General features: G+C 42.9%; 2 protein-coding genes across 17 annotated transcripts in view; one reads left to right on the top strand and one right to left on the bottom strand.

Annotated features, from left to right (window-relative positions):
• Med12l (mediator complex subunit 12L) overlaps positions 1 to 25,711 on the bottom strand; it is a 265,230-nt gene that overhangs the window by 21,108 nt on the left and 218,411 nt on the right. For 12 of the 14 annotated variants that reach the window (XM_074059704.1, XM_074059708.1, XM_074059713.1 and 9 more), the window contains 12 exons: positions 19,091 to 19,279; positions 18,543 to 18,617; positions 18,271 to 18,461; positions 17,304 to 17,465; positions 15,497 to 15,608; positions 12,349 to 12,438; positions 11,251 to 11,360; positions 10,943 to 11,078; positions 9,959 to 10,120; positions 7,636 to 7,998; positions 5,791 to 5,947; positions 3,503 to 3,720 (listed from right to left, as the gene is read on the bottom strand). In XM_074059704.1, the coding sequence (XP_073915805.1) occupies positions 3,503 to 3,720; positions 5,791 to 5,947; positions 7,636 to 7,998; positions 9,959 to 10,120; positions 10,943 to 11,078; positions 11,251 to 11,360; positions 12,349 to 12,438; positions 15,497 to 15,608; positions 17,304 to 17,465; positions 18,271 to 18,461; positions 18,543 to 18,617; positions 19,091 to 19,279 (1,965 nt within the window). The remainder of the gene's footprint in view (positions 1 to 3,502; positions 3,721 to 5,790; positions 5,948 to 7,635; positions 7,999 to 9,958; positions 10,121 to 10,942; positions 11,079 to 11,250; positions 11,361 to 12,348; positions 12,439 to 15,496; positions 15,609 to 17,303; positions 17,466 to 18,270; positions 18,462 to 18,542; positions 18,618 to 19,090; positions 19,280 to 25,711) is intronic. The other 2 variants (XM_074059705.1, XM_074059714.1) reach the window with 2 other exon arrangements.
• The window catches only part of P2ry12 (purinergic receptor P2Y12), a 46,479-nt gene continuing 31,125 nt past the window's right edge, over positions 10,358 to 25,711 (top strand). The window contains exon 1 of one of the 3 annotated variants that reach the window (XR_012443212.1): positions 10,358 to 10,538. The gene's annotated coding sequence lies outside the window, so the exon portion shown is untranslated. The remainder of the gene's footprint in view (positions 10,539 to 25,711) is intronic. The other 2 variants (XM_074059720.1, XM_074059721.1) reach the window with 2 other exon arrangements.

Here is a 25,711-nt window from a genome sequence, read left to right as displayed (position 1 = left end):
GGTAAACAGATGCCAGATACTAAGTAACAAGCAACTGCAGACATTTTCTACCAAGGAGCACAGTGACTGACTAGAGCATTTCTACTAGCCCACTGGTTTTCTCCTCCATCATGTCTGTCATTGAGATGTATCTAAGTCACTCTCTGAGTAAATGAATTAAAGATAATTCTCAAAACTCAAGATTTGTTTCGATAACTATTTTTCCTACCTTTAACAAGTAAGAATGCCATTTGAAAAATGCTCAATTGATACAATCTACAAGTTTACATTAGGGCAAACCTGAACAGTAAAGTAGTAAAAGCTGCCCAAACTCACAGGTAGTCAGGACAATGAATATTAAAACGCCAATTCAATACAATGGCATTTTACCTGCTAGGAATAGGAAAAATGAGGTCTCTCAATATGGAGGATAGGGGAGGATATGAAGGAGGGGGTGCTCTTTAACTCCTGAGGGAGTCGGCACCACTGTGGAAACTGCAGCATTTCTACTCTCTGGTACACACTCCAAAAGTCCCGTGTGCAGAAGAAAATGGAGAAAAATGTTTGTGGTGGCATTTGTTAACGATAAGAAATAACTGGAATGGGTAAATGATTTTAAAATCACAATGGAATGGCATCTAACAGGATGGATGAGCAAAATGATGTGTAACAAAGGGATGCAACTCAAAAACCATTCTGCAAACAATAGGTTGCAAAACAACAAAGAAAACATGTATGATGCCATTTACATAACATTTCAAATTTGTACAATAACATGGTACAGTTTGTTTATGTCCATGGGTGCAAAGTGTGTAGTTAAAGTATGAAAACATTCAGAAGGAAGGAAGGCATTGCATTCACACAGTGACTTTTCTCTGTAGGAAGGAAGGAAAATGAGAGGAGACACAAAGGTCCTCAACTGTGTCTGTAATTTTTTGCCTTTGCAAAGTGATCTATAGCAAAGATAGCAGAGTGTTGTTGCTGAGTGAAGCTAGATGAGGTAGACACATCTTGCCTGTGTTCTTGAAGTATACCATTAGAGACTCAGAGAGGGAGAGGGAAGAGAGATCATGGTAATGTATCCTAGGATCTGAGGCCAACACTGAGCCCAGGGTGGTGGCCCAACTTTAGTAGGCCTCCCCAATCCGCAGGACCTTTGCAAGGAGCCGCAAGCGCAATTCTGCCAAGAAGCTGCAACTCTGCAAGGCTCAGACTCATTTCTCCTTCTTCATTCAGTCACACAATGATGACGCCTGCCCCGTGCCAATGACCTACTCAGCTATTGTAAGTTACCAGAATCTGTGATAGGGCACAGATCTGACCTCTGTCAGATCTCTTTCTGCACTGCCCTGAAAGTTCCCTATGGTTCATTACCTATAGCTTATAACCAACTTCTTTCTTCCAAATTACTCTCAATCAATTCAAGCTAAACATATCTTTTGTCTAATTTCCTTTGTATTCTTAAACAGTCTGGCCTTGATTGTTTCAAACAAGGACAAAATGGTTCTGTGCACTGAAAGAGACAAATCCGGATAAAGCAACAGCAGAAATCAAGGCACAAAATGAAGTCATTTTCTTGGGTCACAACTTAAGACTCCTGATAGCCTCTTCCTTTGGTCAGTACTGAGAAAGGCAACTACTGTGCCTAGCATCACACAGTGTAAAAATTTCTCAATTTCACCTACATTCCACATCATTCTAACTTTAGATTTTAAAGGATTATTAAAAGAAGATTTTTTTCCTGCCATGACACATATTTGGCTAGCTTTCAGGTATACACCAATAACTTGAACATTATCCATTGGGAGATAGGGGAGGCGTTAACATTTCTGCAGAAACTCATGAGTGTGGGAGATGAAGGATCCAAGAGTATGACTGTAGCCCAGAGTGCAGATGCCCAAGGGTTCAAAGGAAGCCTGGGGAAGGGGCATCCCTGGGCATGTTACACACTGCAGGTCATGACCCTGCCCCTGTGACATGCAAGGATGTCTCTGACTGCATCTAGGATGCCGTCTAACCCTGTTTTCAGTGGGACTGTTTGGCATGGGCACTAGAAAGTGAGCCTTTTCAAGACAGGCATATTTACTTGCAAGGAGCCACTTTCGGAAACTCAAAGCTGAATGCAGCTGTAGCGGTTTGACAATGGGCCATAAATCATACTTTGTTATATAAAGGTGTAGATATGAAAAATGAGGCAGATTTTATTTAGACCTTGTTACTTTAAGAGGGAACTAAGATCATTTTAGTGGGATGGTTTATTGACTTCTAGTAATTTTTCTATTTATCTAAATGAAGATTTGAAGCAATGGCTTTTTTAACTCATCCCTAAGCACTAAAACCCCAGGTATTTTAAATGGCTCCAAACATGTTTATTTAAGCAAAACTGATGATTTCAAATATTTTAATCAAAATCTTGTCATTTCTATGGAAGAAGCAACTCATGCCCACTCTACCTGATGCCAGGATCTTAAAGTGATGGCTAGAGGTCAGGAGAGACAGATGCCTGGCTATGAAGCTGTCACCCACCTTATCACTGAGGTAAAAACAAACAAACAAATACTTTTAACAATGAATGACTAGTCTCTCCATCTCCATGCCCCCAAATCAACTAAATGGCCCAGATACAGAAATGCCAGGAGTTACACAGGGGAGATAAGTCCAGTCAGTTAGCAGCTTTGTGGGTTTCCTTAGAAGAGGGCACTTTTACAGACTGGCTCCTACATCTGGGGATCACAAAGTGCCTAGTTCATCACAGGGCTGTCTCGGGATATCAGGTAACTAAGATGCTGCAAGGGCGTGGAAGTGTTCTGGCACCTAGTAAGTGCTCTATTGGTGTTAGCTACTGTTGTCCTAATAGTGCATGCCCATTCTAGAAAAGCTAAAACATAGAAGAGAGTATTTAGGAACGAAAAGTCACAATCTCTCCTCACTCTTCTTACTTAAATGCACTTACATAGGTTCATAGGTTTCATGAGTGTATGCTAAATAGACTTAACATAAAACGTTCACCAATGTTTTGTTAAACATAATCACTGTCTAAAAATAAAATTAGGTTAACATGGTAAAAACAGAAATATTACAAATCAAGAGTTCCAATACTGACTGCTGTCTGTAATTTACTGTCTGCTATAGACCTTATTAAGTACACACTAAAAACAGCAGGCAAGGCAATGAAGGAGAAAAACCCATGGTAGGGCTTCAGATAAACAGCCTCAAAATAATAAATCTGAAAATAACACATGAACATAGAGCTCAAAGGAACACAGCATGGGGTGACTACAGTACGGAATGGACACTTGGAGGATAAAAACTCTGTCTTCCTCTAATGACTACAAAACCATTAGCACTTCTTTTTACTTTGAAACTCTTAATCAACCTAAGGTAATTTGACTTCTTTGATCAAGGGTAATAAAATACAAAGGAGGAAAAGCACTTATAAGCCCGTACAAAGAGATATACCTCCACCCACACGAGGATTCGGGGACAAGCAGCAGAGGCCCCCGTGCTGGGCATGACAACAAACCTGCTGGAAGGGCCGGGCCTGGGCCTGCCTGAGGAGCCGTTGCTGCTGCTGCTGCTGCTGCTGCAGAAGCTTCATCTGGATCAGCTGCTGCTGTGACGACAGGGCGTGCAGCGAGGGCGGCTGCAGCATGGCGCCTGACCGACGCTGCAGCATGTTGGACAGGGCCTGCTTGGTGTTGGTCGGGACAAAGGAGCCCACAGGGTCCACTCGGGAGCTGCCTACAACAGCAACCGAAAGTAAGGGCACGCTGAGCATGGGAAGGAAATGAGTCTTCCTAACCTCATCAAAACACTTCACAAGAAAAACAGAAAACAACCCTACCAGCTGCAAACACTAACGATCTCTAAAGAGCCATGTCATTTCCAAAAGAAGAGCAGTGAATTATAATACTCTGATTTGACTTCAAGGGGGCCTCACTTCAGGTGACCAATGGCAGAAACCATGGCTTTCACGCCATGAAGCCCTCGGCAAGTGATCGCCACATAAAACATGTTGCCCAGAGTGCTGAGCCAGGCAGAGAAACTCTCCTGTAACTGCACACAAATCTGAAGCTTGTGTAATCAACATTCCTTCACCATGGAAAAATAAAAATGCCTCTGTTATAGTAGAGAAGAAATGAAAATAATTTAAAAACTTGAAACTTTTAGAAACTGCAAATACCACAAGTCTAGAGACAAAAACATTTTTTGAAGATCAAAAATCAAATAAACTACAAATGTTGACTATGTTGTTGCTCAAGAAGCCAGAGGAAATCCTTATTGCATTTGCATATATAATCTACCAAGTGCCTGTATGAATTATGAAAAGGTCTTCAGCAATACCTATGTGCACAGTAAAATGCCAAGCCTTCTAGTAGTCTGATGTACAGAAATACCTCACAAAAGCTTTTTCATCTTGTTTTTAACAAGCAATTTGTCTGAGGGAAACAAACATTTTAAATCTGGTCACCTGGAAAGCCGACATTATTTTACAGACTCAGCAGTACAACCAGCAATACAATTTATGAGGTCATTCATGGTGTCTCAAGACCGTTTGAAAAGCAATGGGAAGTTACGTAACTTCTGTTGCAGCACGAACTGGAACTACACCGACACACAGACTCACTCACAGAGAAGAAACATCTCAAAATGACTTGAATCTACTTTCTTCTGGTCTCCCTGACTCTTCTATGATCTTGTACCTCTGAGCAACTGAAGAAACAGATGCCAAAAACATGGCTAACATCCTCTGTACATATGTGTGCCACGCCTAGGATTTTCCCACTGAGATGGGGTCTTGTAAGCTTTTTTGCCTGGGCTGGCCTGGAACCGAGATCCTCCTGATCTTAGCTTCTGGTGTAGCCAGGATTACAGGTGTGAGCCACCAACATCTGGCTTAGGGTTCTCTTCATACAAAAAATTGTATTAATCCACTTATTTAATAACCCCATAAATAATTTTCTTCTTCAAAACTGTTTTTCTTACATTGTACCTAGTATCTAAAGTTCCTCAACTTATAAAAACCTATCTATGGTTTTCTAGGGGAAAAGGAATGTTCTTTCACAAAGTGAAACCTGTGTTTCTCTTTGGTATTTGTGAGGTTTAAAATCACCATGGATGCTGGAATTGGTAAAAAAAAAAGGACAACTGAGCATCACTTTCTACACCCATCCTCAGCTGAGTTATAAAATCTAATTGAGTTAGAACAAGGACACATTTTCTGTGATTTAGTTTCTCTTGTTGATGTCTAATTCTACCTGCCAAACTACATTTCTCAGTCACTGCGTGATATAATTAAAGATTCACAATATAAGATAACAAAAGGCACTATAGTATCACCTGATCTTTAAAAATGCTAATAAGAATTACAGCCAATAAAAAGGTATACAAATTTGACAACATAAAACTTTTATCAACTTTGTATCTTATAGCTTACACTTTAATTGGTGGCAATTTCCTTCTAACACTGGCTGGAAAGCCTATAATCATAGGCTTTACATACTTGTAATTTCAGTCTTCTTTATTATTTATCTGTTTATATATTTTCTTGCACTCCTGAGCTCTAGTGATCCTCCTGCTTCAGCCTCCACAGTAGCTGGGACTATAGGCATGAAGTACTGTGCCAGGCTGAAACCTTGTCTTATTTCAGAAGAAGAAAAGCATTTTGTGAGTGGAGGGAATCATACAATGTCAACTGAGCATGCAATGCCTAAGCTTCCCCGCTTCTGTGGAGGTCTCAGGCTGAAAGCAAAGAGAACCCCAAGCTGTTTCTCCTCTGAAGCAACCCACGTGGGCTCTCCTGTTACATACCTGGAGTGAGAGATTGGTTCTGAAGGAAAAAGCCAGGCTGCTGGGGCTGGCCAACAAGGTTGTAACCCCACAAGGTGGACGGTGGATGATGCATCATTTGGGAAGAAATGGGGGAGTAATTAGGAGGCACTCGGTATATGCTGCCCTGCGGGTAGTCCTTCAACATAAAGATGAGAAAGACAAGTTTAGCTCTGCATACCTCGTGGCTAATGAACGCAAACCACCCATGAAGACATGAGGCTGTGTCTCTTCTCTGTAAAGCACTCACACAAGCTAAACCTTTCCTTGACTTACAAGTGTTTGGTCGGGGTGGGGCTCAGTAGTGCAGCCTTTGCCTGACACACACAAGGCCCTGAGACTGATTCTCAGCACCACCCAGGGGACAGTGAGCAGAGGTCAGTGAGAATTATGCCAGGAAGGCACACAGTGCTTCAGGAGCATTTCCAGCCAGACGGTATCTTACTTGGAGTTTGTAGCACAGCCTCCAAAGTGGACACCCCTGCCCCCTATGCTCAAAAGTGGGCACCCCTGTCTCCTATCCCTCCTCCTTAGCAGCTGCAGGTCTCTGAGGATCTCACACCCCTGCAATTTTACACAAGGACACATCCCACTGGGAAGTGCCAACTCCAGGAGGAGACTGAAGGAGGTCACACGCCCTGGGCAGCGAGAGGGGTTCAAAGTTTTGATCCATGCAGCTTGGTGGGCTCGATACCCTAGATTTGGAGGAGAGTCTGTCTGGATCAGACTGAGGACCACCGGAGGGAAACCCAATGAGCATGGGGTGCTGACATTTGAGTAGCTCTCAAAGGACCAACAGTGTTTGGAGAAGGTGGTGACCACCATCTCTCAGCAGGAAGACACAGGTGTTGGCCCTGACATAGGCAAACAGCAATAATTACTCACAAATGTTCAGATAAATACTGTATGTGAGTATTCTTAAACTGTACATCAAGAAATCCTTGAGTTTTATAGAAAATTATCTCAAATTCTCAAGTATTTTCCAGGTAAATTTAAACAGAAAGATATTTAAGCATTGTCATGTTCTGTAAAATCATGCTAAATTAGCATCTATCTGTATGTTTTTTTCAAAACAGTATTGAGGTTTGCACTCAGGATCTCATGCATGCAAGACAAGTGCTCTACCATTTGAGCCACACTTTTCAGATAGGGTCTTGTGCTTTTGCCTGGGTGCCTGGCCTTGGACCACCATCTTCCTATCTCTGCCTCCTGAGTAACTGGAATTACAGGCAGGTGCCACCATGCCCAGCCCAGATTTCTGTTGCTTGAAAAAAACATTATTATTGGTAAGGAACACAAAAAGGAAAACAAGCTGTTAAGCTATTTTAAACTAAGATTATTTTATCTTTTCTGAAATCTGAAAGCATGGTAAAAAGTAGAATAATCATGAGGGTAAGATTCAATGGTGAAATAAGAACTCTCGAGAGTACCCTACTGGATGAGTCAGATGTAAACTTACACAGGGAAAAGCTTTTGGATGGTAATTTATTGCAGATCTCAATCACCCAAAGTAAAATAAACATTTTAAACATACCTAACAATAAAACTATGTAACACAAAGAGATTTTATAGTTCTAAAAGCTAAAGTTCCAAGCTTGGGGAAATTATGAGACACTGAAATATTAACTCAATATTGTTCACAACAGAAGCCTAAAGTTAAAAGCAGAGCAGGGAAAACCCCAGTCTTTACACCTTCACCTGTGCCATTCAGTTAGTTATGGCCTAAGCTTGTCCCACCCACAGCGGTGTAGGGATACAATACAGTCTGGCCAGTAGTAAACTCACTCTGGGTGCCACAGGGGCGAGGCCCCTCCCACTCCTACTCACGTCTGCCCGGGAGCTGGACTTGGTCTTGCGCTTCCTCCCCTTGGTCTTCTTCTCCTCATCGGCTGTGGCTTTTCCCTGATCTGATGATTCAGCTGATTTCCGTTCTGGTTCCTGAGACACTGGGGACATGGGCTCTTCCTCTTCCTCCTCAGGAGGCAGGGGCAGAGGCTCAAGGAAGTAGCTGCGGGGCTTTGGCATGGGGTGCGTGTGGTACAGCAGGAGATGATGCTGTTCCTCATACTTGACCACCTTCCGGTCTACACGGACGGTCCCGAACCAGGCCCAGGACAGAGGGGCTGGGTTCTTCTGACCCTCAAACAAGTCCCATGGGGACACCTTCTGCTTCGTAGAGACCTGCAGACCCTGTGGTGAAAGGATGCTGAGACAATGTGCTCCTGACTTGCAGGCAGGCTTGCTGAGGATGGGGACTCAGGACATCGGGCTGGGTGGCCTCAGAGAGACAGGTCACTGAGGATGGGGACTCAGGCCATCTGGGCCAGGGTAGCCTCAGAGACCCAGCATACACAGACCACTGAGGATGGGGACTCAGGCATCTGGGCCGGGTGGCCTCAGAGAGCCAGCACACACAGGTCACTGGAGGCTACAAGGGAACACAGAGACCTCAGTGTTCAGCCCTACAGTTCCTTGCCCCACTCCACACTCCATTCAGGCAACACAGGACAGTCTATTTTACTGTAAAACAGCATTTCTCATTTCATTTGTTTTAGCAAAACAATCTTTTCCTTTAATACTGCAAAACTGGTCTTACTACGCCAAATTATAACCAGCTACTAATCTCCGCTATCTACTTATTATTTTTAAGATAACACAGCATTTAAGAGCCAAGATCACATCCCCTCTAATCGGGCTCATAATAACTTCAGTCCAAGCCTGTGTGGACTTGATTCCATGTAGGGAGGGACCTTTCACATCCTTAAGGAGGCAGTCTCTGAACAAATTAATGTTGTGACAGAATTCAATCACAAAAGCAGTTACAAACCATTTTTCAACTCCTGTTTCTCTCTATTGACTTTAGAAGAGGAATGTTACTTTGTTTCTAAAAGTAACATTTCCTGAGAGTGAACATTAATTGGTGATATCCCATAGAACATGCCCAGTGCACCAATTCAAACACATTTCTCCTCAAAATGGCTCCAAATAACCTATCAGTCCACTCCCCAAGATGTGAGTACTCCTCTTCTTACTCTGTTATAGGTGGCTTCTTCCAAAACTGAGACTCTATTAATTACCATGTCCTAACACAGGTCTTTAAATGAAACTCTTTTCCAGTAGGCAGAGCACACATCTGAATGGATTCTGGATGTCTTGCTAGAGAGCCCAAATGCAACCTGCACTGACCCCAGCATCTTCCTGTCCATAACCAGCTGGTGCTGGACTCTCAATCATGGTAGCCTTACATTTCCTGTGACAGTCACTCACCTCCATGGCTTTATAGGAGGAGCCCATCCCTCTGCCTGCACCCTTCTTCACACTTTCTCCACGTCCCATCCCTGCTAGTTCTCAGGCCTTCAAACAGCACACATGCCAACCCCTCTAGGGACCCTGCCTGAGTGTGATGGCCATTCCTCAGGGCCCCACTGCTCTCGGTTCCACGAACAACCCCCATCACACTGGAATCATCTACCTCCTATTGAGATGGAGGTGCGAGCCTCGTCTTTTATCTATTGTGGCATAATGTCTATGGGCTGCCCAATCTTCATTGAAGAAGTAACTGACCACTCTTCTATTTCAGAAAGCCTTCTTCCATGTCTTATATAAAATAAATGCCCACTTGATATCACCTGACTGGTAAGAATATTAGGCAGCATGGCCACACATGGTGATATATGGTTAGGGTTAGGGGAGGCTGAGGCAGGGGGAACTCAAGTTTGAGGCCAGCCTGAATTACACAGCAAGACCCTGTCTCAAAACAAAAACAAACAAAACAAAAACACACAAAAAATATGAAGTACAATAACATTTAAATTTTACTTGAAATATCTTGCTTAGTATGTATTAATAAAACTTTCTTATCTGAAGATACTTTGTTTCCAATTCTAAAGCAAAGTCACAATTGGTCTTTGCTTGCAATTTATTGCACTAGGCTTTACTTAGCTTCCCCTTAATAGATTTCAGAAAAGCATTAAAGGAGGTCTTCAAAGATCTAACCTACTGATATTATAGTGCAATGGCTACTGTATTTAGATGACAAAAATATGCCCCAAGAAAATCAAAGTCTATACAACTGAGGTGCTTTCTATACCCTCCGGGAAGACTTCTGCCAACAGATGTATTTGTGCAGGAGAGAAACAGTTACTCTTGCCTGTTTTTTATCTATAGAGTCAAATCCAGCAATTTTGTTTCCCTTTGTGTCGATCAAAGAGCCCATAGGTTCACAAGTGATGACATCGCACGTCTGTTTTGGCAAAGGGAGCAACTGTCGAACTCTGTCAATGCTTTCTGAACGCTTGTCTCCTAGCTCCTTCTATGAGAGAGAGAGAGAGAGAGAGGGAGAGAGAGAGAGAGAGAGATAGAAAGAGAGAGAGAGAGAGAGAGAGACAGAGACAGAGACAGAGACAGAGAGAGACAGAGAGAGAAGTGGGATGGAGATTTACGAGTCATGAAGAAGGCAAAAGTTACCAAGAAGGAAGTTCCCCCACAGAACAGTTCCTTCTTCACAGCTAGCATGATCTTTAACCCTGGACATGGGCTGTGGACCAGCTCCAGGTCAAGTGGCATGTTTCATTTCTCCATTCAAGTAGCAAACAGAACAAACACAAAGGCAGTCTTGTTACTCAAGAACATCACAGTGCTGAAATGACAAAAATCCCCTCTAGCACTGCAATTGGAAGGCAAGAGCTGCGGCACAGAACACATCCCAGTGTCCAGGGCCAGACCGCAAGGTAACCATTGTGTATTTTATTGACAAACTTCTTATAATTTCCTTTTCTGCACTGTTCGCTTAGTGTTTTTCAAAGGTTGTTGTTAATGGTTTGCTTATTTTTCACACTAGGATTTACTTGAATCTACTGTTGGCATTTTGGTTATATATTTGATAATGAATTTCAAAAGTTTCTTAAAAACTAGACATGTTTTGTAAATATAGTATTTTTTAAGAATCTTCAGGATGACATACTTGTTACTTCGGGGGCTGACATGCTGAGGTAAAACAGTAACAAATAATCACATTAAGTTAAGTTGAACACAATAGATTTCTAAATTAGTGAGTCATAAGTTAAAACAGAATGCACAAGACAGCAAACCCACAGCCAGCTTGATCTTACAGCAGAAGCCGTCACACACTTACTTTCAGTTTCTTCACCAAGTTCATGTACGCGCGTTTGTTCTCTTCCGAGCCCCCAGGGGAGGCGCTCGAGAGGTCAGAGGCTAACGTCCCATTGATTAAAACCCCCAGCATGTCCAGAACCGTGGTGAATAATTCACTGGGAGGGGAAAGAAGACGCCATTTGAATCTTAACGTAAAATCAGGATACCCTTGATAACTCAGCACTTCTACTGAAGGCAGTTTTTAATATGACCTAAGCCAGCAAAGCTGCAGCAGGATTTGCCATTGGTACATCACAGTGCACGTGGTGCTGAGGAGAGCACACTTACTTGTTGGTGTGCATGTCAACCGTCCCAGAGGTGATTATCTGAAGGAGCAGCAGGGCCCAGTCAGTGGTCCACTGGGTGCTCCGCTGCACTGTGTCAAACATCCCTCCTACCTGCAGCAAGACAGTGGAAGGTCAGCTTTCTTTCTGCAAGGGGCCAGGTCCACCCCATTGCTGCAAGACCCAGACACAGAGGGGAAGAGAGGAAATGGCGGGGGGGGGGGGGGGGAGAGAGGAAACGGGGGTGGGGAGGGGGAGGGAGGGAGAGAAAGAGGGGGAGGGAGGGAAGGAGAGAGAGGTTTTGAAAAAGAGAGAGAGGCTGAGGGAGAGAGGGCCATTCTGCCTCACAGGCTATAAATTATCCTGTCTTCTTTCTCACTTGGGAGTTATTAATATTTTTGGTTCCTACAACAGTTTTGTCATTCCAAAATTCAATAAAATAGAGAAAGGTAACACTTTAACGTGAACACTAATAAAGCATTTTCTTCCTAATCTTTCATGATGTTCACTTTTAAGACATACAGTGTCAAAACCATGTATCCCATTATCTGCAACTTTGTGTTGTTCAGGTACTACTGAATCTAAGTCTGTGATGAAATACCCCAAACACTTCTGCAAGTAGTGAGTGCAGCAGGAGAGCCGGCTCCCAGGCTGCCAGTTCAAGTGTGTAGGGATCAGGATAAAAGCAACAAAGGCCTGGCCAAGAATAGTCTACGTACGCGTCTGCACAATGGGGAAAGAAATTGTGCAAAGGGATGCACAATATGTGACAAATTTTAAATTTCTATAAAACATCCCTGTGAGAGTGGTCCTCTGATCAGTTTGATGGAAACTTGGTCACTCTTCTGTGTGGAAGGATTTATGGTTGTTAACTAAGTAACAACTAATGCTCATCTCAAAGTAGCAGCCCCCTGGACCTCCTTAGCACACTGAAGAGAGGACAGACTTGCTGGGTGGGGTCTGACCTGGAGGAGACAAGTCCAGAGCTCAGCCCAGACAGGAGGGAAGCAGCCAGGAAGCCCAGTCTGGGGAGGAAAGGGAAGCACAGGGTGGAGCCCTGCCTGTCTTTGCAAAGGGGAGAAAGTTCTCGAGCGCCCCTCACCAAGTTTAAACGGAGCTGCAAGGCCTCATGCATCATCTGCCGTGCTCTGATGTCATCCTGATACCGTTCTTCCCTCCAGTTACTTAAAATCTAAGGCCAGGGAAAGAAAGAAAGAGGGAAAGGATTTCATCTCTGTTAAAACTGAATTTTTCTCATGTTTGAACTTAAATTGAGCTTTTAATTGATAAACAAAACAACTTCTTAGCTTGAACAATCAACAATGTTCAATAAAACTCCAGCCTCCCTCCTCTTCCTGCCTATCCCACTGTTCATTTGCCTCTCCAGTTGCAAAGAGAGCATATATTAGTCCGTACAAAGGGGTTTCTTCATGGTATTTCCACACATGCATACAATGTACATCAATCAAATTCATCCCCTTTATCCCCCATCTTAAAATGATTTCAGTAGGTTTCAAATTCTGTTTTCACACATGTATAAAGTACTTCAACCATATTCACCCCTCCCTCACCCTCCACTGTCCTGCTGGTTCCCACCTCCAGACAGGACCTGCTTTACTTTCCTGCTGCTCCTTTTTAAAAGCTAGATTTGGGGGAGGGCATGTGATAATCTTTCCCTGCCTGGTTTATTTCACTTAACACGACCATCTCTAGTTCCACTCATTTTCCTGCAAACAACTTAATTTCACTATCCATCATGGCCAGGGAGTGCTCCATTGTGTATATACCATGTTTTCTTTATCTGTTCGTTGGTGAACGAGCACCTGGGCTGATTCTGTACGTTGGCTCTTGGGAATAGCGCTGCTGTAAACATGGGTGTGCAGGTGTCGTCGTATCTTGACTTACATTCCTTGGGATATACGTCCAGGAGTGGTATAATGGAGTCATAGATAGTTCTCATTTTAGTTTTTTTGAGGAGCTTCCATTCTGATTTCCACAGTGTCCACACTAACTCACATTCCTACCAACAGTAAATAAAGACTCCTTTTTCTGCATCCTGGCCAACATTTGCTGTGGCTTATTTTGTTAGTGACGGCCATTTTGACTGGGGTGAGATGGAACCTCAATGATGTTTTGATTTGCATTTCCTTTATGGTTAAGGATGCTGAAAATTTCCTCATGAATTTATTGGCCATTACTATTACATCTTTAGAAAACTGGGTGTTCAATTCACTTTCCTGGGTTATTTATTATTTTGGTGTGTAATTTTTGGAGCTCTTTGTATATTGTGGATATTAATCCTTTAATATTCAAGTACTTTTTAACAAAAGTTTTCAGTACATTATTTAATTGGTTTTATATTGGAGCCAGAACTACATTTTATACTCGTCCTGTGCTGTGAACCTTGGCATCACTTGTTTATTAGAGGGCAGGCTTGCTGTCTAATGGACTTTTTCCTTGATAAAGAGGATGAACTCTATTTTGGAAGATGTGACAGCTCAGCAGATCAGGTCAGGAAACAGGCTGCTGCTAGGGAGGAAGGACAGCCCCAGTGGACCACACCCCGAATCAGATGTCAGACATGCAGGGACAAACAAAACCTTGCCATGCTTGAAACACAGTAGTGAACATGAACTTCCCCAGAAGAGCTAAAATGAGTCACAGAACATTTCTTTTGTTGCTATTTTTTGGTGGTACTGGGGTTCGAACTCGGGGCCGCACATTTGCTAGGTAGGTGTGCTACCACTTCAGTCACGCCTCTGACCTTCTTTTGCTTTAGTTATTTTTTTGTCCAGGGCCAGCACTGGACCATGAGTCTCCTACATATGCTTCTTGCATAGCTGTCAATACGGGTGTGTGCGTTTTTTCTTTGAGACAAGGTCTTGCTGAATTTTTGCCCAGGCTGGCCTTGACCCATGATCCTCCAGATATCCACCTCCTGAGTAGCTGGGATTACAGGTGTGCACCATCACGCCAGGCAAGAAGTAATACTTTGTACAGATGACCTATAAGTGCACTGCGTGGTCTTTCCCATGGCTGAACTAAAGTGCAGGGAAGTTAACAACACAAAGGCTCTCAAGGAGGTTTGCAGAAGAGCAGTGGGACAGACAGAAGTCAGTCAAGTGCAGCCAGGTGTTTAAAGCAGGGCAAGGGGACAGAACGACAGAGGTTGACAGTGGCCTCAGTAAGGAGGCAACACACAGAGACCTAAATGAAGTGAGGAGGCCGGCCAGGAACATCCGCAGAGTCCTTCCAGCCCAGAGGAAGAAAGGATGAGCAGGCACTGAGCCAAGTGAGGAGTGAAACACAGCCAATGTGACAGAGTGGAGCAAGCAAGGCCATGGCTGGTGACAGGAGGAGGAAGAGCACATGCCAAGGCTGTTAGGGCTCTGTTAGCTTTGAATGTGAATTTTTATCTGAAGTACAATGAGAAAATGGCAGCGTTTTAGACAGACACCAGAGTCATGTGTGACTCGGTCTTGAATGGCTCACTCTGGCAGCTGTGTAGAGGAAAAATCTCTCACATCCAGCAGGTGGGAGGTGATGAACCACTTGGGAGAAAGATGTGGCATCACAGACACAGCACCACAAGGAGGGGTCCATCTGGCTCTGCATGGTACAAACCGTCTCACACAGCCACACTATTCGCTCGGCTGGATTGCATGCTATCACTCAGCTTACACACGGCATACAGAATGCAGTGTCCCAACCAGCTGTCAGGAGAGCCAGGGTGGTGAAACAGCAACACCAACTCTGAGAATGAGCCAGTCAGCAAGTGACACCTTCTGACTACAAGCAAGTTACTTATGCAGTTGGCTGGCATCACACCAGCTCTGGCAGCCCAATAAAAGAGTTCTAACCTTCAGAGCTCAAGCCAAGACCCTGCCTGCTATGTGGAAGCCCTGTGTCATGCTGTCCCCCACCTGGGGAGAAGGGCTGCTCCTGTCACCACCATACTTACTGAGGTACAGGTTGCACCAGTTCCTCTCTTGAGACATTTAGGGGAGGGGCAGCTCTGTGCTTCAAAGTATTTTCTTTGTAGTCTACACATTTGTTATGTAAGTGGTTAACATTGTAAAACTGTTAACCTGTGGCTGACCAGAATGCCACCATATGGGTCACACGTCCCAGCATCTGATCCAATCAAAACACGCTGTGCTCTTGTTTACTCAATCTCAGAATGTGGAAGGAAATCAAATGAACACCATTAGGAAGACACTTGCCTGGCTGACTATCAGACTTGACTTTACCTGGTTAACTTGATTCTGGAGAGATGTTAGCAGGCCTTCCCGTTGCTCGTCCTGTCCCTTCAGACAGGTTAGGACCAGTGAGAGGAAAGGCTGTTGACTCAGTAGAGACATACTGCAAAGGAAGCGTAGCGGCAGGGCTAGTTAGAGAAGACGGACTGCTTCCTGTTGTAACACGCGTGTTTCTCCCCTGGTTATCTGCCCTTACTTTATTTGTGATTAGGTAAGGAGGAGGTAGCCAGAGAACACTTGAGGGGTTAAATAATTCCTGTACTTAACAAGATCCCCAGAGCCACTGCAATGCTGACAAATGAGGTAATGTGCTCCATGGCCAAGGAAGGCATTCCCAAAGGAGCTCAGATCCACACTGCACACCAGTGCTGCAAGGGAGGGGAAGATGGCTCTCAATTTGTTTTACATTAACTAGGAGAATTTTCAAAGAGGCATAAGACACAATACGAATCTATACATGGGCTTTTTCTTACAATTAAGGAGGCAGAGCTCTAAGTGTGCTGTGATGATATTGGGGTTCCCCTTTCTTTTACAGCATGTTTCTTACAACCACACAGCAGAGTACTGGTAAGGTTCAGATTAGTCACAAGCAAGAGGATGCTGAAAGCAGGGTTATTGCTAACAACCCCTGTACCTGGTTTCTGAACAGCCCATAACCTCCATTCATAAGGGGATTTCAAGACACTTGGTGAGGGCTGGGCACGGTGGCTCACACCTGTAATCCTAATTATTCAGGAGGCAGAGACTAGGTAGGATCACGATTTGAGCAGCCCAGACAAAAAGTGAGACCCCATTTCAATCAGTATGTCACATGCCTATAATTCCAGCTATATGGGAGGGGTAGGCAGTTGGATCTAGGTCTGAGGCTAGCCTGGACAAAAACTTGAGACCCTACTTGAAAAATATAGCAAAAAAGGACTGGTGGTGTGGATGAAGTGGCAGAGTGTTTGCCTGGAAAGCTTGAGGTCCTGAGTTCAAACTCCAGTACTACCATTCAGATGAAAAGACATTTGTCAAAAATTCTAATTTAAAATGGCATTTTAATAAAGTATGTTGCACAATGAGCAACTGACAAAGCCAGTGGTGTATCAGCAGGAAAGAGTTCTTGAAAATCAATCAGCTTATGTCCACAAGTTGGCATTTCACAAGAGGCCAATAAAGGGTGGCTCTGACAGCACTGTTAAGCCAGGGACAAGAAGCCAGAATGAAGGGACTTTTATAAAGTGAAAGAAATTACTACTTTTCCCTTTACTCCTGGGATGTTAAATTCATAATGTGAAATTTATTCATCCTGAGTAATATGATTAGTTTTCAAAAGAAGCTGTTTAAACCTTTTTGAGGGCATAAAATAAATTAAGAAAACTGTAGCCTTGATGACTTAAAAGTTTAAATATCTAGTCTAGAACTAGAATTCGAAAAACTGCAAATATGAGAATCCATTTCAGAGACCAGCATGCTAGAATTACAATGCTAAGTATTTTAAAGACTAGAACCTAATTGTAAAAAATTAGAGAAAGTAAAAAAAAAAAAAGTACAGAATGCTGGTGGCTACCCAGCCCCCACTGCACTGATCTGGAACAGGGCTGGAAAGTCAGTGTTTGAAAGGTTTGGTGACGTCTGCACCACAGGCAGCACAGTGTGCCAAGTGCTCAATGTGGAGTTTTGGGGGATGGAGCCTCTCCAAATGGAAGGCTTCCCAACCCATTTGAGGGCTGACTGCTGGTGGCCTGTTGTGATGCTCATGGCGTCCCCACAGGTGCTCTCTGGCATTAAGTGGAAAGACTCCCTCTGGCCATACCTTTTTTGCTTCTGCCTGTCCCTTTCCTTCTTGGAGGAAGAGCCCAAGTGCTGCCCCTTCTCCAGCTCCTCCCCGGCAGCCTTCAACACACGGCCCTGCACGGAGGTTGGCAGTCTGGCAATGAGAGGGGCCACCAGCCACACGCCCCTGCGTTCAGAGGAACTGAAATCAGAAACAGGCGTTACTCTGAGAAAGAAGCCGAGTTTCTGCTCACAGTTAGGACAGAGACGCCAAACAAACCTGTGCGGTGCAAGACACCTTGGTCTCCAATCTCCCTGATTTCTGTGCTCCTTCCTCTGGCAAAGAGCAGACATACACCTGCTCTCTACCCACACATATGGAGAACAACAGGCAGCCATTCTGGGGGTACTCTATAGACTCAATAATTTTAGCAGTTCTCTACGATTCTGGCTCACTGATTACAAACAATGACCTTCTCCACAAACAATACACTTTTTGATAATGATTATGATAAGAAGTATTATTGTGTTTAAGCCTAGGAATAATAAACATTTTTGAGTTTTAAAATTCACTAGTTGGTCTTTTTTTAATCAAAATAACAAAACACAAATCAGTCTGCTTTTCATGATTAAAGGATTGCTTTACTATTTCATACCCCAACTGGTTCTAATTCTGAATGCAAATTACCACATTCTATTTGTGCAAAACTGCCAGTTCCATACAGATGAAAGAAAAAGTATTTCATATTTAAATTAATACCATGGAACGCAATAGCCTAAAGACACTGATGTCATGAATCAAGCCTGACTTCATCTGTGGTTCCAAGGCCTCTGAGAGTACTTGACCAAAGACTTATCATGCACCCCACCTTTACCCTTTAACTTGTTGAGGAATGGTAACTTTCACTGAGCAGGGATTACTTTCTCCACACTTCCTGCAGCTTCGTGAACAAGTTACTCTCCATGTGAAGAGCTCATGATGGGCAGGGGACCCACGTTAACACCACCTCAGGAATGTCTTTGCTCCACTTCGCCTCGCGCTGTTGGACTCAGTGCTCCCAATTGTGCTGGGGTTGAAAAGGCTCACACCAGGGTTAGAGGAGCTGTTACTCAGGTCGGCAGACTGCTGGAAGACCTCAATTGTTGCCTTTGCAATGTTGTCCAGCAAGTTGTTCATTTCAGCCATGGAACCAGAGCCCTGTAGGTGGAAGTAAGAAAGACTCCTTTATCCTGACATCATGTGATTTCACTCTTCCTGGCTCATTGGAGGCATACTCACAGGGTCCTTCAGGCACTGTTTGATCATTAACTGAAGCTCCAGCCATGACTGCCTCAATGTCCACTGCTCAAGATTCTGAGAAAATGAAAGAATTTATAGTGTAAGAACACTGAACCTACGTTACCACATAACAGGTCCCGAAAGCATTCCCCTGCTCAAGAAAGAGCAGCATAAGCAGTCACACACAACCAAAGAGCTGACAAGGATTAAAGACTTCCGATCCAATTGTAGGCACACGCAGAAATAAGGAAGCGGCAACATCAAAGTCACACCCCTGACTCGGATAGAAGGAGAAACACACAGGACAAGCATTTCTCCTCCCAAACCTATTATCTACCAAAGTCACTTTAATATTTCTCAGATAATATACTTAAGATGCTCCCAGATGAGACTGCATCCTGTGTAGATATAGTACTGACTGGAAATACCAGGTTTACCTCATCACTGTTGACAATAAATGGCAACTCTAAAGAGGAGAAAACTGGAGGAACAAGAGTCAAGCTGAAGGAACTCGAGCGTGGTCAGGAGGGAGGTGCTGGCAGGCATACCTGCAGGATACGCTTGATGTGCTGTCTTTGCATGTCGTCCCCCTCCACACATTCCTTGATGCCATGGGGGTAGCAGATGAGCTGCAGTAACTTCTGTGCCTGCATGTTCGAGAGCACAGGGTCCAGGATGAGCTCCTTGTCTGTACAAAGCCTTTCGGGTTCTTTTAAGCAGTGCTCGCCTACCCATTCCTGAAATTGACATGGCAGTTAGGGTTATTACACACTGAGGTGCAATGTACTAAATTCTCAGAGCAAAATGGCATAGAAGGCTGGTAAAAACTCACCAGTAATAATTACATGAAAAACACAGAAGAAGCTTTGAAAACAAAATTTATAGCATTTTGACTTAATTTAATTTTGATAGTTTTTTATTAGCACCCATTAATAAAAGCACATGGGTGCTTCATTGTGATAATTCCATAGACGTGTACAGAGTAGAAATCTGACTTCTTAAAAACACAAAGTGGAATCCCAGCTAAAGAAAAAACTTTAAGGCTGGATGCAGTGGTTCATGTCTGTAATCCTAGCTACTCAGGAGGTGGAGATCAGGAGGATCATGGTTCAAGGCCAGCCCAGGCAAAAAGTAGGTGAGTCCCCTTCTCCACCAAAAGCTGGGCATGGTGACCTGTGCCTGTCCTCCCAGCTATTCAAGAGGAGTAAACAGGAAGACTATGGTCCAGGCTGGACAGGGCAAAAACTGTGGAGACCCTATCCAAAAAATAATCAAAGCAAAAAGGGGATGGGGGGTGTGGCTCAAGTGGTAGCAGGCATAAGACCCCAAATTCAAACTCCAGTGCCACAAAAAAAAAAAAAAATTTAAAGCAGATATGCAGCAAAAGAAAATACAAACAAATACTGGTTTGTATTTTCAACTGGCAATGGGGATTTGTGGGAACTACGAACACTGAGACTTTTACTGGTCTCTGATGTAGCTTCTTCAGCATCTCTGGGATACACTGCAGTACACTGTGCTGAACAGACAGAACACAAACTAACAGATATTTAGACAACATCTTCTTTTTGATACTGTTAGGTATAGTGTTACTACCACAAATAAATGATTGTGCACATGCATCTTCTATACAATTATTTCTTACAATAACCACAAAGGGCAGAGTAGAAACCTAAGGCTACAGGTGTACACAAGGACCATGTTCTGCAGTTTCTGCCAATTTAAATTCTTGGCTCCTTTTCTTCCCCATTTCTTCTTATACTACATAGGGAAGGAAATTGTCAACAGAATGATAGAGGGGGAGATTCCAAGATGGCGGCTAGAGGGAGGAAGCAGAAAGCGTGCTTCCTAAAGTAAAATCTTGGGAGAGATGCTGGAGATACAAATTAAAGGAAAAACCACCGAGAAGAGGCAAAACTTTGCCTCCTCCACACCCCCACCCCACACATAGCATCTCTACTTCACGTCAAACGGAGAAACCAGGAGGGTTCCCACACCGCTGCCAGACACCAGTGCCCAGACCGCTTGGGAAGATGCAGACCACAAGCTTACTGTTGATTAGTATACTATCTCTCCCTGTTTATATCTTTGAAACTTTTGTTTGCTTGTTTGTTTTGTTTTTTCTACTTGTTTATTTGTTTTTCCCTTTTTCTTTAACTTCTTTGCTTTCCCTCTCACCCTTCCATTCTAAATATCACCATTGTTATTATCATCATTGTTATTATTACAAGCTAGAAAATACATAATTGCATACAGTACAGGGACAATAACAACACCAAGGGCAATGACGGGAAGACAGAAAAAACAGGGAAACCAGTTTCCCCACAGCAAAAAATTAGTACAGGAACCAGAGGGAATGAAGAAAACAGATACTCAGATCCACACTCCAACAAAATGAAGATAAACGATGCCAAAGGACCCAATGAAGCCCACAAGAATAATCTAAAAGAAGAAATACTACAGGTACTCAATGAGAATTTTATAGAGATGATACTGGATAGGGTCAACCAAAATGTACAGGAGACACTCAAGAAATTCCAAGACAACAAAAACAGAGAATTTGAAAAAGCAAACGAAGAAATAAAGGAAACCATAGAAGCACTGTATAAACACCAAAGTGAAACACAGAACACGATTAATAAAGAGATAAATGAACTCAGGACAAAAATAGACAACATTAAAGAGGAAACCACCCAGGATATGGAAAACCTCAGAAAAAAGAATGAAACAATTTCAAAACAAAACGGAAGGCCAACCCAGCAGAACAGAACAAACAGAAGACAGAATCTCAGAACTTGAAGATGAAATGGTAATTAAAGGAAAAACCGCAGAACTATTAAACAAACAACTCAAGACCTGTGAAAAGAAAATGCAAGAACTCACCAACTCCATCAAAAGACCAAACCTGAGAATCATGGGCACTGAAGAAGGAGAAGAGGTGCAAGCAAAGGAAATGCATAATATATTCAACAAAATAATAACGGAAAATTTCCCAAATCTAGAGAAATCTATTCCCACACAGATGCAAGAGGCCTCCAGGACACCAAACAGACCAGATCAAAATAGAACTACCCCACGGCATATCATCATTAAAACAACAAATACAGAGACCCAAGAAAGAATACTGAAGGCTGTAAAAGTGAAAAAACAAATAACCCATCAAAACCACAGCAGACTTCTCAACAGAAACATTAAAAGCAAGAAGAGTTTGGGGTTAGATCTTCCGGGCACTGAATGAAAATAACTTCAACCCCAGGATACTCTACCCGGCAAAACTATCATTCAAAATAGATGGAGCAATAAAAGTCTTCCATGATAAGCAGAAACTAAAACAATATGTGACCACAAAGCCACCACTACAAAGGATTCTTCAAAGGATTCTGCACACAGAAAGTGAAACCCAACATAACCATGAAAGGGCAGGCAGCACCAAACCACAGGAAAAGAAAAAGCAAGACAGTAGAGAGTAACATCAAGTTAGGTACACACAACCAAACCTTCAAACAACTAAGACAACTAAATGACAGGAATCACCACTTACCTGTCAGTACTAACGATTAATGTTAATGGACTTAATTCACCCATCAAAAGGCACCGCTTGACGAAATGGATTAAAAAGGAAGATCCAACAATTTGTTGCTTACAGGAGACCCATCTCACCAACAGAAATAAGCATAGGCTTAGGATGAAAGGCTGGAAGAAGATTTACCAAGCCGATGGCCCCCGAAAACAGGCAGGAGTACCAATACTTATCTCTGACAAAGTAGACTTCAAACCTACATTGATCAAACGAGACAAAAAAGGACATTCCATACTAATAAAAGAGGAAATAAGCCAAAAGGAAATAACAATTATCACCTATATGCACCCAATGTTTAATGCAATTCCCATCAAAATTCCAGTGACATTCATTAAAGACACTGAAAAATCTACCGTTAAATTTATATGGAAACACAAGAGACCACGAATAGCCAAGGCAATACTCAGTCAAAAGAAAGAACAACGCTGGAGGTATCACGATACCTGACTTCAAACTATATTACAAAGCAATAACAATAAAAACAGCATGGTACTGGCACAAAAACAGACATGAAGACCAGTGGAACAGAATAGAGGACCCAGATATGAAGCCACACAACTATAACTAACTTGTCTTTGACAAAGGTGCTAAAAATATAAGATGGAGAAAAGACAGCCTCTTCAACAAAAACTGCTGGGAAAACTGGTTAGCAGTCTGCAAAAAACTGAAACTAGATCCATGTATATCACCCTATACCAAGATTAACTCAAAATGGATCAAGGATCTTAATATCAGACCCCAAACTCTAAAGTTGGTACAGGAAAGAGTAGGAAATACTCTGGAATTAGTAGGTATAGGGAAGAACTTTCTCAATCGAACCCCAGCAGCACAGCAACTAAGAGATAGCGTAGATAAATGGGACCTCATAAAACTAAAAAGCTTCTGCTCAACAAAAGAAATGGTCTCTAAACTGAAGAGAACACCCACAGAGTGGGAGAAAATATTTGCCAGCTATACATCGACAAAGGACTGATAACCAGAATATATAGGGAACTTAAAAAACTAAATTCTCCCAAAACTAATGAACCAATAAAGAAATGGGCAAGTGAACTAAACAGCTAAACAGAACTTTCTCAAAAGAAGAAATTCAAATGGCCAAAAAACACATGAAAAAATGCTCACCATCTCTAGCAATAAAGGAAATGCAAATTAAAACCACACTAAGATTCCACCTCACCCCTGTTAGAATAGCCATCATTGGCAACACCACCAACAACAGGTGTTGGCGAGGATGCGGGGGGAAAAAGGAACCCTCTTACACTGCTGGTAGGAATGTAAACAATTACAACCACTCTGGAAAAAAATTTGGAGGCTACTTAAAAATCTAAACATTGATCTACCATTTGATCCAGCAATACCACTCTTGGGGATAGACCCAAAAGACTGTGACACAGGTTACTCCAGAGGCACCTGCACACCCATGTTTATTGCGGCACTATTCACAATAGCCAAGTTATGGAAACAGCCAAGATGCCCCACCACTGATGAATGGATTAAGAAAATGTGGTATCTATACACAATGGAATTTTATGCAGCCATGAAGAAGAACGAAATGTTATCATTCGCTGGTAAATGAATGGAATTGGAGAACATCATTCTGAGTGAGGTTAGCCTGGCCCAAAAGACCAAAAATCGTATGTTCTCCCCTCATAGGTGGACATTAGATCAAGGGCAAACACAACAAGGGGATTGGACTTTGAGCACATGATAAAAGCGAGAGCACACAAGGGAGGGGTGAGGATAGGTAAAACACCTAAAAAACTAGCTAGCATTTGTTGCCCTCAACTCAGAGAAACTAAAGCATATACCTTAAAAGCAACTGAGGCCAATAGGAGAAGGGGACCAGGGACTAGAGAAAAGGTGAGATCAAAAAGAATTAACCTAGAAGGTAACACACACGCACAGGAAATTAATGTGAGTCAACTCCCTGTATAGCTATCCTTATCTCAACCAGCAAAAACCCTTGTTCCTTCCTATTATTGCTTATACTCTCTCTTCAACAAAATTAGAGATAAGGGCAAAATAGTTTCTGCCGGGTAGCGAGGCGGTAGAGGGGGAGTGGGAGGAGGCAGGGAGGGCTAGGGAGGGGTAGGGGAATGGGGGAGAAATGACCCAAACACTGTATGCACATATGAATAAAATAAAAATTAAAAAAAAAAAAGAATGATAGAGGGGGTGAATTCAGCTAGGGTATATCGTAAGAACCTTCATAAATATCACAATGTACCCCCAGCATGACAATATAATTTAAAAAATTTAAAAAAGTCATCAACAATAAGAGCTCAGTTTGAACACAGACCTATTTCAGATAAATCATGCTTTTTGACTACCATACCAGTGGCCCAACACTGAGTTTCCATCATAAGCATCTGAGAGTTTACAAACTCCCAGGTCCCTGCATCTGGCCAATTAAATCAGGTACTCACATGCTGGTTTTTTTTCTTTTTTCAGAGACATCAAAAAATTTTTTTGGAGGGGGAGAGGCATACTGGGGTTTGAACTCAGGGCTTTGTGCTTGCTACCCAGGCACTCTCTTCTAGGAATCAAATTCTTGGTTCACTCATTCATTTATGTATTTTTAGCTACCAAAACTATAGGTCAGGCCCCAGAGTTTCCCATGGGGTTTAACCCAGACCCACCTGGGATGTGCTGTGAGAAGCCAGCAGGGGCCTGGCCAGCACCATCGCTGGCCTCCGTGCAGCTCTAGCCATCAAAAATGCCAAGTGACACCACTGTACTCACAGTGGAAACCAATGCACAAGGGCCCCTAGGTGCCTAGACAACTGTCCAGCCAACTTTCGTCATGGCTGCCACAGACTTATAGAATACCAGGCATGACCCTGAAAGCCACATGTCTAAGAATATAAATATAAGCTACATCGCTTTTTAAAATAAGGGCATTTTTAAAACCATGGAATGATAGCCCAGAAAATAGTGAAATTGGTCTGGGACAGAAGGGACATGACGGGAGGATGCATCTATGAGTAAACTTTTTTGTGGGTTTTACCAGAAGAATGAACAACATTCTTCTATAGACACACCTGGGGAGGGGGACAAAAAAAAGTCTAAACCAAATGCAAACAAAAATGAACCAAATTTCACTTCAAATTATGAACAAATTCATACTAAGGGAGAAAGATCAAATAACTTGTTTTTCTTTCTTTTTTTGGTTTTTCCAAATAACTTTTTGAGACATACGCAGGCTTGCCTCAAACTCATGATCTTCCTACCTAAGCCTCCCTCCAAGTGCTGGGATTACAGATGTGTGCCACCATGCTCAGGTTCAAGCAGCTTTTGAACCCTTAGGAAAACAGGAACTGCAAACAAACAGAGCCTTGCCATGTCTTGAGTCTGTCTTTCCTGGCAGAATACGTGCAATAGCTCTGGAACTATCTCAGGCGAATCGTAGATGCTTTGAGGAGCCAGGGTTCTTTCCACACAAGGTGGTGTTACCAATATGCGAGGGCTGGACTAGAAGTGGAAGCATCAGTCTGAACCCCTGACAATGCACACACACATTGTGTACGCGGATGCATGTTTCATCCTAGCTGTGTGCTAAGAGGGCTTAGAAGCAATGGTACTTCACACC

Source organism: Castor canadensis, chromosome 17 (assembly GCF_047511655.1).
Source record: "Castor canadensis chromosome 17, mCasCan1.hap1v2, whole genome shotgun sequence".
In the NCBI taxonomy this organism is placed as follows: Eukaryota; Metazoa; Chordata; class Mammalia; order Rodentia; family Castoridae; genus Castor; species Castor canadensis.
Note: the sequence above shows the minus strand (reverse complement) of the source record. Positions and strands in the feature narration are given on the sequence as shown.